Raw genomic sequence first — 13,260 nt, 5'->3', positions numbered from 1 at the left:
CTCCTGTAACTCTTCCTTCTATTCCTTCCTCTACAATCACATTCCAATCCCCAGTGCTTATTAGATTTATGGTAAATTAGATGCACTTTTCATTCTAATTGATCCACAGTGAGGAGATCCTATAGGATGTAGAACAAGTCAGAAAAACAAGCATAAACAATAAATATTTACAATGAAAAAATGTGCCAATGTACCATTTACAGAACCCAAGTGAAAATGATTGTCATGGATATGGAGTGTGTAAAAATATTTTTAAAGATATTTTCATTTAAATGATAAGAAATGCTAAATAGAAAAATCATTTTACAACTCTTATTTACAATGATTGCATTACTGCATTAATTCTGTACAGAAGTCAGGTTGTACTAATACATATTTGATATCATTAGTAACACACATTCACACATCAGAGGGTTCTACTAAGAAATTCATCAATTGTGTAGAAGGAGTGACCGCCAATAAATCTTTTATACTCATTATAAACTGAACTTTATTGGTCCTTAAACATTTTATGTCTGCTGTCACGTTACTGAAAATGTGTGTTCCTGAACACCTGAGGTTTTTGGACCAATGTAAATGTATTTAAACCATTGTGAAGATTATTCTATTTTGAGTATTGATTCCATGATCTCAGCTGTTGGTTTGAAAGAGGGATATATTTTTAAAGACAAATTTCATTAAGGAATAAATATATTGGGAATTTATTTTATTATTTATTTATTTGGTCCTGTTGATTACATATTATACAGCCAGTGTACAAGTAATATAGGACAAGTCAATTGATGAAATTACAGTATTACATTAACATTTATACATCACATTGCACAGACATTGGTTTATTTTACAAGGACAATTACTTGCAAGTAACTGTTTAAAATAGTAGAATAAGTGACAGTGCATATTTTTATGCTACTGACATATATAAGGAAGTAAATTTTCTTCATGGTCATGGTTTGAATGAATACAAGTTTTAACTGCAACCCCCCCATCCCCAAGAACCATAGACTTTACCATTGGTGGGGAGGCTTGTGTGCCTCAGCGATACAGGTAGCCGTACCGTAGGTGCAACCACAACGGAGGGGTATCTGTTGAGAGGCCAGACAAACGTATGGTTCCTGAAGAGGGGCAGCAGCCTTTTCAGTAGTTGCAGGGGCAACAGTCTGGATGATTGACTGATCTGGCCTTGTAACACTAACCAAAATGGCCTTGCTGTGCTGGTACTGCGAACGGCTGAAACCAAGGGGAAACTACAGCCGTAATTTTTCCTGAGGGCATGCAGCTTTACTGTATGGCGTCCTCTTGGGTAAAATATTCCGGAGGTAAAACAGTCCCCCATTCGGATCTCCGGGCGGGGACTTCTCAGGAGGACGTCGTTAAAATATAAAAATGCAGTACATGAAGCAGGCAAAAAGGAATACAAACGTCTCAAAAATGAGATCGACAGGAAGTGCAAAATGGCAAAGCAGGAATGGCTAGAGAACAAACGTAAGGATGTAGAGGCTTATCTCACTAGGGGTAAGATAGATACTGCCTACAGGAAAATTAAAGAGACCTTTGGAGAAAAGAGAACCACTTGTATGAATATCAAGAGCTCAGTTGGAAACCCAGTTCTAAGCAAAGAAGGGAAAGCAGAAAGGTGGAAGGAGTATATAGAGGGACAACACAAGGGCGATGTACTTGAGGGCAATGTTATAGAAAGGGAAGAGGATGTAGATGAAGATGAAATGGGAGATATGATACTGTGTGAAGAATTTGATAGAGCACTGAAACAAGGCCCCAGGAGTAGACAACATTCCATTAGAACTACTGACAGCCTTGGGAGAGCCAGTCCTGACAAAACTCTACCATCTGGTGAGCAAAATGTATGAGACAGGCGAAATACCCTCAGACTTCACGAAGAATATAATAATTCCAAGCCCAAAGAAAGCAGGCGTTGATAGATGTGAAAATTAGCGAACTATCAGTTTAATAAGTCACAGCTGCAAAACCCTAACATGAATTCTTTACAGACGAATGGAAAAACTGGTACAAGCCGATCTCAGGAAAGATCAGCTTGGATTCAGTAGAAATATGGGAACACGTGAGACAACACTGACCCTACGACTTATCTTAGAAGCTAGATTAAGAAAAGGCAAATCTACGTTTCTAGCATTTGTAGACTTGGAGAAAGCTTTTGATAATGTTGACTGGAATACTCTCTTTCAAATTCTGAAGGTGGCAGGGGTAAACTACACAGGGAGCGAAAGGCTATTTACAATTTGTACAGAAGCCAGATGGCAGTTATAAGAGTCGAGGGACATGAAAGGGAAGCAGTGGTTGGGAAGGGAGTGAGACAGGGTTGTAGCCTCTCCCTGATGTTATTCAATCTGTATATTGAACAAGCAGTAAAGGAAACAAAAGAAAAATTCGGAGTAGGTATTAAAATCCATGGAGAAGAAATAAAAACTTTAAGGTTCGCCGATGACATTATAATTCTGTCAGAGACAGTAAAGGACTTGGAAGAGCAGTTTAACGGAATGGATAGTGTCTTGAAGGGAGGATATAAGATGAACATCAACAAAAGCATAACTAGGATAATGGAATGTAGTCGAATTAAGTCGGGTGATGCTGCGGGAATTAGATTAGGAAATGAGATGCTTAAAGTAGTAAATGAGTTTTGCTATTTGGGGAGCAAAATAACTGATGATGGTCGAAGTAGAGATGATATAAAATGTAGACTGGCAATGGCAAGGAAAGCATTTCTGAAGAAGAGAAATTTGTTAACATCGAGTATAGATTTAAGTGTCAGGAAGTCGTTTCTGAAAGTATTTGTATGGAGTGTTGCCATGTATGGAAGTGAAACATGGACGATAAATAGTTTGGACAAGAAGAGAATAGAAGCTTTTGAAATGTGGTGCTACAGAAGAATGCTGAAGATTAAATGGGTAGATCATATAACTAAAGAGCAGGTATTGAATAGGATTGGGGAGAAGAGGAGTTTGTGGCACAACTTGACGAGAAGAAGGGATTGGTTGGTAGGGTATATTTTGAGGCATCAAGGGATCACCAACTTAGTATTGGAGGGCAGTGTGGAGGGTAAAAATCGTAGAGGGAGACCAACAGATGAATACACTAAACAGATTCAGAAGGATGTAGGCTGCAGTACGTATTGGGAGATGAAGAAGCTTGCACAGGATAGAGTAGCATGGAGATCTGCATCAAATCAGTCTCAGGACTGAAGACCACAACAACAACAACTGCATTCCTTAAGAAGAGGTTTAAGTGAATGCTCAAGAGAGTGGGATACATGGGAGTTCACATTTTCTCGTAATGAAACAGTTAAATTTACATTTTATCTCCACAATTTCAGTTAAACTACAAGTAACATCATCACAATTTATCTTTAAGGGAGTGCTTTTCTTAGACAGTTTCCCCCACTCTTGTACATCATAACTCTAAGTATTCATTCATTTTATAGAAAGTTTGTTTGATGAGGAATAATTTTAGTTTCATTCTGAAAAACTGTACATTATTTACTTCCTTTTTTATATTGATGGGGAGCTTATTGAAGACCTTTATACCTGACTCAGTAACTCCCCTATGTACTTTAGTGAGAGTTGCAGAGCCTTGATGAAAATTTTTCACCTGTCTTCTGTCATGGTTGTGGATGTCACAATTTTTCTCAAACAGTTCCCTGTTGTTGGCTACAAATAACATCAGTGAGTATATATAGTGACCTGTGATGGTAAGTATCTTGAGAGATTTGAAGAGACCTCTGTAAGATGCCCCATTAGGGACCCCACATATTAGCCTCACTGCTCGTTTTTGTATTCTGAAGACTTTTTCAACACCTGCAGCATTTCCCCAGAAGATTATGCCACAGGAGAGAACAGAATGGAAATATGCAAAATATGACAACAACATTATTTCTCTGTCTACGAACTGATGGAGAGCTCTTAGTGCAAAGCACGATGAGCTAAGTTTCTTGACCAGCTGATCAATTTGTTCTTTCCATCTTAGGTGACTGTCTATCTGGGTACCTAGGGATTTTGTAAGTGTGGTTTCATTAATTTTGTTATTATTAACATGTATTTCAGGAGCTTTGTATTTTTTTTTTTTTGTCAGAAACTGTATCATATTGGTTTTTGAAATATTTAAGGTTAGGTTATCCACAGTGAACCATTTGTGTACTTGAGTATAGACTGTCGTGGCTGTATCCTGCATTGTGGAGTTGGGTCCTTTTACGAGGATACTTGTATTGTCGGCAAACATTACTATTTTTGCTCTGTTGTTAATTGTGATAGGTAGATCATTAATGTAGATCAGGAAAATTAAAGGCCGAAGAATTGAGCCCTGTGGGACTCCATACTTTATATTTCCCCAGTCTGATGTTAATGCTGTTCCTGTCCCCCTTAAGACAACCCTTTGCTTCCTGTTCTGTAAGTATGATTCTAACCAAGTCAAAGATTTGTCTTTACTGCCATAATGTGGAAGCTTTTTTAAGAGTGTGTTGTGATCTACACAATCGAATGCCTTGGCAAGGTCACAAAATGTCCCCATTGGATACCTTTTGTAATTTAGTTCACCTAAAATTTCATCTGTTAGGTTAAATATAGCTCTGTCTGTGGAGGAGCCCTTACGAAAGCTGAACTGTGTAGGAGCCAGTAAGCCATTTTGTGTAGTGTGACTATAAATCCAATCATACACTATTCTCTCAAATACCTTCGAGAATACTGGCAGCAGGGAGATGGGCGGATAGTTGCATATTTCATCGCTTGCTCCACTTTTGTGGACTGACATCACTACTGGATGTTTTAATCTATCTGGGAACACTCCAGTTTCCATAGATTGGTTACACAAATAGTACAATATATAACTGATTAAGTCTACACATGATTTTAAAATCCTACTTGAGATGCCATCGTATCCACAGGAATCTGAGTTTTTGAGTAATTTTATGGTTTTTTCAATTTCTTTAGGGGTTGTACTTCTGAAACGAAGTGCTACTTTAGATGTTATTTGCATGTGGTTAAGTAGTTCAATAGCTTCTGTGTGAGCCTGTTTATTATGGTTCACTGTTTTTTCAGCTACAGAGAGATAAAAATGGCTGAAATCTGAGGCTGCAATTTTGTGTTTATTATTGTCAGGTTTTATGTTCCTATTTGTCTCACTTTTTATGACGTGCCATATGGTTTTTATTTTATTGTTTGAATTGCTAATTTTTTGTGTATAGTGCAACTGTTTGGCCTTCTTGATTACACTTGTTAGAATTTTACAGTATTTCTTGTAATGTAACTTTACTGCTGGGTCTGCACTAGTCCCCTGTTGTACACACAGATCTCTCTCTTTGTTACATGATATTTTTATGCCAGTAGTTAGCCACTCTTTCCTTTTACTACAGGTTGGTTTGATTTTAATCTGTCTTTGGGGGAAAAAGCTTCAAAATGTTTAAGGAATACGTTCAGGAATGAGTTGAACTTCTCATTCACTGTGTCAGCCTGGTACACTTCCACCCATAGTTCATGGCATGAACTGTTTCTGAACAAGCAAGTAGATTCAGCATTTATTGATCCAACATGTTTAACTTGGTTACAATGGCCATGTGTTGTTTTTCTGTTGGCAAGTTTTAGGGTTGTCATTTGACCGTCGTGATCAGACAGACCATTTGTTACTGCCCATGTCATCACTTCATTGTAATTTGTGGGATCTAGGAACAGATTATCAATCAGGGTCTTGCTGTGCCCATATACTCTTGTTGGGAATGAGATCATGGGGAGCAGATTAAAGGTTAACAGTAGTGATTCTAATAGTTTCTGGTTGTTATTTTTTGTGAGTAAGTTTATGTTAAAGTCACCACATACGATGACATTACTATTGTTCCTATAAAGTTTAGTAAGAACTGTTTCTAGCCGAGAGAGAAATTTTTGAACGTCTCCCACAGGTGACCTGTAAACTGTTACTATGATCAGGAACTGTGTTTCAACCTCTAATTTGACTGCACAACATTCAAAATGCTGTTCAATACAGTATTTAGATACATCTGTAACTTGTGACCTAATAGTATTGTGTGTGTAAATTGCCACTCCACCTTGTCTTAAGTTGCTCCGACAGTAGGAAGAATCAATTTTACAACTATTTAAATGTAGCTGATTAATTTCTGTGGCTTCCAAGTGATGTTCAGTTAAGCAGAACACAGGAATAATTCCGTCTATGTCAGCTGTTTCTTGCAGTGAAAGCAGCAGCTCTTCTTTTTTATTCAAAAGACTTCTTATATTCTGATTAAATATTTTTAAACAATACAGCTCATCAATTCTATTTCTAACTGGTTCCTTAATGTTAGTTTTCACAAAAGTTAAATTATCAAAAGGTACAACATTTACACTGTGCTCTCTTCTGTTCTTTAGCCTAAAAAAGATCTTATTTGAGTGTTGACTATTACTGGAATGTGTTGCTGTGGAAAAAAATCACTATTTTTCTTTTCTGTGGTTGGCGATGAAACAAATTTTGTCATTACTGTTGAATTTGTAGTAAAACTGTTTCCCGTGCTTCTTTCAATTAGTTTTTGTGCTAGTAACCTTTTCCCAAGACTGTTCAAATGAAGCCCATGTCAGGTATGGAATCTTCGACCAACACCACTTACATCTAGAACATTTACATTTTTAAACTGTTTACATACGTTTGAGAGCTGTTCATTTGCAAGTTTGATCTCTCTGTTCACACAAGACGACTGATGTAAGTCGTACCTCTGTGGACTGTTTACATATGTTACATTTGTGTGTCCTAGGTAACACAAGCACTTCTTTAGTTCTTGGCAGGCTACTGATGTTTCATTGCGGTACACATCATTAGAGCCGCCGAGTGGTACAATGAAATCCTTGGATGACAACTTACCGATTTCTTCTGAATGTATATACGTACATATTTGAAAGAGAGATACTCCAGGCTTGACAAATCCTGTTGCCTTCACAGTTACAGCAGTTTCATTTATACGAGAAGCAATCTCTCGACTGTGACTATCGGCAAGAATCACAAGCTTCCTTGGAATACCATAATGCGATTTATGCTGACAGATGGTTCTCAGGACAGGAACAGCAGCATCACACCGAACTTGAAGATCTCCTTGTTGAAGTTCAGAAGCGGTAGTGCTTCCAGGAAGAGTTACTGCAGTATTCGATGATTGAGAATGTTCTGTATGAGCTTCAGGAGCATCATCGTTACTGTCTACATCAAGCACTTCAAATCTGTTTGTTAGTGGGATATTTGTGACCCTGCTTAGTATATTGGTAGGCCTACATGTATTACACTTCCACGTTTTTGTAAACTTCTCATTTCCTTTCAATGAGCTGTCCACCTTTGCGCATCGAAAGTGGAATTTTGTTTCACATTTTGCACATGCTATACCACTTTTAGCGGTTTTCCCGCATTTTTTACACTTGGTATCACATTTGTTAGTGCTGGTTCTAATATCATTATCAATTACAAGATCACTGTTTGTTTTATACTCACATTGATTGTTATTGGTATATTTGCATTTCATGGCGTGTACCTCTTTTAACAGCATAGCAATAATTTCGACTTTGCAGTCGCTCTTCTGTAGTGCTTTGTCTAGGCCATATTCATTACACCTTCTGCAACACCATAGTTTTCGTCTTGGCTCTGCCTTTACACATGCGAAATGGTATACAGTTTTACAGTTTATGCACGTTATGCTCTTCACGGCAAGCGATTTGCAGTAGCAAAGTCTTTGTATTTGCTCTCGCGATTCGTCAGACGAGGTACTAGCTCCATGTGCGATTTCAGTTTCGCAATTTTGGACCACCCTATGTCTTCCTTCCGAAACTTTTTTAATAACAAAACACGCGATACACATATCATCACAATATACATCAAATTTTTTACATGTTAAGCACTTTTTAACGTTTATGTTGAGTTTATTCTGGTAATTAACACAACCACAATTTATACTTGGCGCCATCTTGCAGCAGTTTATATCACTGGTTCTGCAAGATGTTCCTGAGTTCACGCCACAAATAATTATCGTTACATGTTTTTGAACACAGAAAACTTCAGCTTCACTTGATGGGTTATCGCAAAAAATAATCTCATATGAAATTTAAGCTTAGTATGCCAGCATATTCATTTTTACATTGCCAATGTCTGACAATATTCACATTGAAAGTAGAGATTGGTTTATGTGCTACAGCAGTTCTGTTCTGTGCTCCTCCCTGTTAAATTTACTATCAAGCTGTAATCTTTTATAAGTTCTGAACTGCATGTAGTGTGTATTTCCAACATATTTTGACAATGAATTGGTTAGGAACCATTTACTAATGTCCATGATAATTTCATTAACTGATCATTCTAACACTACACTTGATTTCCTATTTATTGCCATGTTTATATCAGATGCAAATAAAACAAACTTAGCTTCTAGTAATTTTACCCATGAAAGGTCATTGATGTAAACAAGGAAAAGTAAGGGCCCTAAGATGGAACCTTGTAGGACACCACGTACAATTAGTTCCCAGCTGGATGATGCCTGATGGCTTAATACATCTCTCTTTCCTAATGACACCCCTTGTTTCCTGTCAGAGTTATGGGATCTGAACCATTTGCAGCCTTTCCTGTTGCATCAAAATATATTGTGATTTACACAGTCAAATGTCTTTAACAGATTACAAAATATGCCAGTAGCCTGTAATTTAATAGTTAATGAATGAAGTATATTTTCACTGTGTGTGCAGATAACCTTCTCAATATCTCAACACTTTAGAAATCTGAACTTTGGCTTTGAGAATATATTATTTCCTATCAGATGGTTAAGAAGCCAACAGTATATTCCCTTTTCTAAATTTTTTGAGAATGCTGGCAAAAGTGAAATTGGATGGATCTCTCTCTTTACATACTGCATTACCCGTTCAATATACTCTCTACCTCTTCATCTTTGGCTTGTGACGTCGGTGTTGGTTTGTTGCCAAATCTGATGAGAACAGTCCTATCACCGAACTGTATATAGTAATTCACTCTCTGTCCTATCTTCCTATTCATAATGAATCCTACTCCCATTATACCATTTTCTGCTGCTGTTGATATAACTCTATATTCAACTGACCAGAAATCCTTATCTTCTTTCCATTTCACTTCACTGACCCACACTATATCTAGACTGAGCCTTTGCAATTGTCTTTTCAGATTTTCTAGCTTCCCTATCATGTTCAAACTTCTGACATTCCATACTTTAACATGTAGAACGTTATCCTTTCCTTTCTCATGGCCACCTGTCCCTCGGCAGTCCTCTTCCAGAGATCCAATGGGGGACTAACTTTAGATTATTTGCCAATGGAGAGATCATCATGACACTTTTTCAATTACAGGCAACATGTCCTTTGGATACACTTTATTTGTCTTCCTTTGCATCCTTATGTCATTGATCATCACTGATTTTTCCACATTTTAGGGCAGTTTCCCACCCCAAGGACAAGAGAGCACCATGAACCTCTGCCTGCTCCTCTGCCCTCTTTGATAAGGCTGTGGATCAGCCTTCAGCCACCATTGCTGATGATCTTTATTTAGAATTTAAGCAGTAGCTAGGTTCAAACATGGGACCATTGACATTTTGATTATGGGTCTTTTTATGTATTGTACATGTATTCATCACATTCAGTTTCAATTAATAATAAATAAAAATCTCTATTAGTCAACCATGAAATGAGAATTTTTCAAGAGAGGAATTGCTTGTAAGAGCTAAGAATAAAGACAGTGAGATAAAGTGCTTGAATTTACCTGTTGTTGCGATACAGAGACCTCAACTTATGATCAACTTCCAGTATATGCTGATGCAACTCATATTCTGAGGAGAGAAGTTCTTTGCACAACAAACAATGCAATCCTTCTATGTCTGGTGCCTTTTCTTCCTTGGTCTGAAAAGCAGACTGCCGATTCACTAGTATCTGTTGTCTAGGCTTTGCAAGAGTTTCATCAGGATGCTTCTTCAGTATTTCTAAGCAACAGAGAAGGAAAAGCTACACAATAAAATTTACATTCTCATCTTTAAGTTCACAGTTTATTTCCCACCAAACGCTTTATCAAAACTATAATAAATCTAGTGTACAGAACAAAGCAAGGAACTGAAGACAAAGTGTAATGTTGTGTAAGCAATATAACATCTCCCCCCCAAAATATTTCTGGCAGATGATATAACTGTAAGATATATTGGTGTGAGATTATGATTAATAGAAAACCTGTTTTCAATGATGCTGCAAACAATCCATTGCCATACACAACCAGGTCACTCTCTGAAGATGCTTATGCAGTGCATTAGTCATTTAATAAATAGTGTATAACTTCAGTGTTATGCTAGGAAACCTACTTGTCCCCAAATCAGGGCTAAAAATTAGTAAAGCCTCCAACTTTAGGTGACAGACATTGAATATGCTCTGCAGAAGATAGCACATTGGTAAACAGTTCTCAGACAGAATGGCTACACAATGGTCACATGATCAGTAAAAGGTTATGAAGTGAGAAATCAGTTCAGGATGCTTCAAAAGTAGTTTCTTATTGCATTCAACACCATAATATATCATCTCTTCACATTTCTCTATTACTTTAAATAAAATTACACAGAATCACATTTAAATACAGCACAATCTCTACACTGCAATTATGAAGTTGGGACTTGGTTTGGCTCTACCCTTTGACTGACTGCCAGTTATAGAGACTGTTATTTTAGTGAGTAGAAAGATACAACTGGATATGATCAGCTTTCGAGAATAAATTTTTGCTCTGCAGGGGAGTGTGTACCGATATGAAACTTACGGACAGATTAAAACTGTGTACAAGACCAGGACTCAAAAGGTCCTGAGTTAGAGTTCTGATTCATTCATTATATTAATCTGCCAGAAAATTTCATGATCAGCTTTATTTGTGAAGTAGATATTTCCTCTCTGAGGCTTGATATTGAAAACAAGTAATACACAGAACTATTAAATGAAATCTGGTACACCAAGAGGCTTTCCAAGATGTACAGGGAGCAATAGGTTCCTACTAGCTAGCAAAACTATATTTATATCAACAAAAATAATCTATTTTTGAAAATATTGTGTAACTGGATAGATAAAAAATGTACCAACCAAGCTGCAGCAGGAGAACACATACAGGGTGTTACAAAAAGGTACGGCCAAACTTTCAGGAAACATTCCTCACACACAAATAAAGAAAAGATGTTATGTGGACATGTGTCCGGAAACGCTTAATTTCCACGTTAGAGCTCATTTTAGTTTCGTCAGTATGCACTGTACTTCCTCGATTCACCACCAGTTGGCCCAATTGAAGGAAGGTAATGTTGACTTCGGTGCTTGTGTTGACATGCGACTCATTGCTCTACAGTACTAACATCAAGCACATCAGTACGTAGCATCAACAGGTTAGTGTTCATCATGAACGTGGTTTTGCAGTCAGTGCAATGTTTACAAATGGGGAGTTGGCAGATGCCCATTTGATGTATGGATTAGCATGGGGCAATAGCCATGGCGTGGTACGTTTGTATCGAGACAGATTTCCAGAACGAAGATGTCCCGATAGGAAGACATCGAAGCAATTGATCAGCGTCTTAGGGAGCACGGAACATTCCAGCCTATGACTCGCGACTGGGGAAGACCTAGAACGACGAGGACACCTGCAATGGATGAGGCAATTCTTCGTGCAGTTGACGATAACCCTAATGTCAGCGTCAGAGAAGTTGCTGCTGTACAAGGTAACATTGACCACGTCACTGTATGGAGAGTGCTATGGGAGAACCAGTTGTTTCCATACCATGTACAGCGTGCGTGGGCACTATCAGCAGCTGATTGGCCTCCACGGGTACACTTGTGCGAATGGTTCATCCAACAATGTGTCAATCCTCATTTCAGTGCAAATGTTCTCTTTACGGATGAGGTTTCATTCCAACGTGATCGAATTGTAAATTTTCACAATCAACATGAGTGGGCTGATGAGAATCTGCACGCAATTGTGCAATCACGTCATCAACACAGATTTTCTGTGATCATTTGGGCAGGCATTGTTGGTGAGTCTTGATTGGGCCCCATGTTCTTCCACCTACGCTCAATGGAGTACGTTATGATGATTTCATATGGGATACTCTACCTGTGCTGCTAGAACATGTGTCTTTACAAGTACGACACAACATGTGGTTCATGCACGATGGAGCTCCTGCACATTTCAGTCGAAGTGTCCGTATGCTTCTCAACAACAGATTCGGTGACCGATGGATTGGTAGAGGCGGACCAATTCCATGGCCTCCACGCTCTCATGACCTCAACCCTCTTGACTTTCATTTAGGGGGGCATTTGAAAGCTCTTGTCTACGCAACCCCAGTACCAAATGTAGAGACTCTTCGTGCTCGTATTGTGGACGGCTGTGATACAATACGTCATTCTCCAGGGCTGCATCAGCGCATCAGGGATTCCATGCGACAGAGGGTGGATGCATGTATCCTCGCTAACGGAGGACATTTTGAACATTTCCTGTAACAAAGTGTTTGAAGTCACGCTGGTACGTTCTGTTGCTGTGTGCTTCCATTCCATGATTAAAGTGATTTGAAGAGAAGTAATAAAATGAGCTCTAACATGGAAAGTAAGCGTTTCCAGACACATTTCCACATAACATATTTTCTTTCTTTGTGTGTGAGGAAAGTTTCCTGAAAGTTTGGCCGTACCTTTTTGTAAAACACTGTATATAAAAGTTATTACACATGCAAGCTTGTGGAGATAGTGGCTCCTTCTTCTGGCAGAAGGGTTGAAGGGTAAGGAAGAAGGGTGAAAGAAAAGGAATGGTGAGGTTTAGGAAAAGGGGTAGAGTTTGGAAAAGTCACCCAGAACCCCATCTCATGGGGGACTTACTGTACAGAAGGAGAAGGAAAAACTGACTTTTGGGGACTGCTTAGCTTCTCACTCTTATTAACTTGTGAACAATGTTTTAACAATAATCTCTGTGTTGCATATATCCTATTTTCCACCTTTAAGCTCTCAGGTATTCAAATCTTGTCAGGTGCAGGCCCTTCAAGGAAGGTGGATGACTACTGATCACGTGCCAGATACAGAATAATAGTGCAATATAGTGTATATGTTTGGATGAGCTTTCCTACAGTTTATGTGATAAAAAACATGAAAGAGCAAACTAATCTTTATTAAAAGTGTTAAAAGAAGTGACACAGCAGATTTTCCATTTCTCACTACCTGTACACAGATATGTGTAACAGTGTGAGACATCATATACATGAAC

At 38.2% G+C, this 13,260-nt stretch overlaps 1 protein-coding gene across 1 annotated transcript in view; it reads right to left on the bottom strand.

Moving 5' to 3' along the window:
- The window catches only part of LOC126412662 (putative helicase MOV-10), a 431,824-nt gene that overhangs the window by 334,418 nt on the left and 84,146 nt on the right, over positions 1–13,260 (bottom strand). Inside the window, exon 3 of the mRNA XM_050082364.1 lies at positions 9,763–9,979. Coding sequence (XP_049938321.1) covers positions 9,763–9,979 — 217 coding nt within the window. The remainder of the gene's footprint in view (positions 1–9,762; positions 9,980–13,260) is intronic.

Source organism: Schistocerca serialis, chromosome 7 (genome assembly GCF_023864345.2).
Source record: "Schistocerca serialis cubense isolate TAMUIC-IGC-003099 chromosome 7, iqSchSeri2.2, whole genome shotgun sequence".
Taxonomy (NCBI): domain Eukaryota; kingdom Metazoa; phylum Arthropoda; class Insecta; order Orthoptera; family Acrididae; genus Schistocerca; species Schistocerca serialis.
The sequence above is the reverse complement of the archived record's forward strand: the minus strand, read 5'-3'. Positions and strand labels throughout refer to the sequence as shown.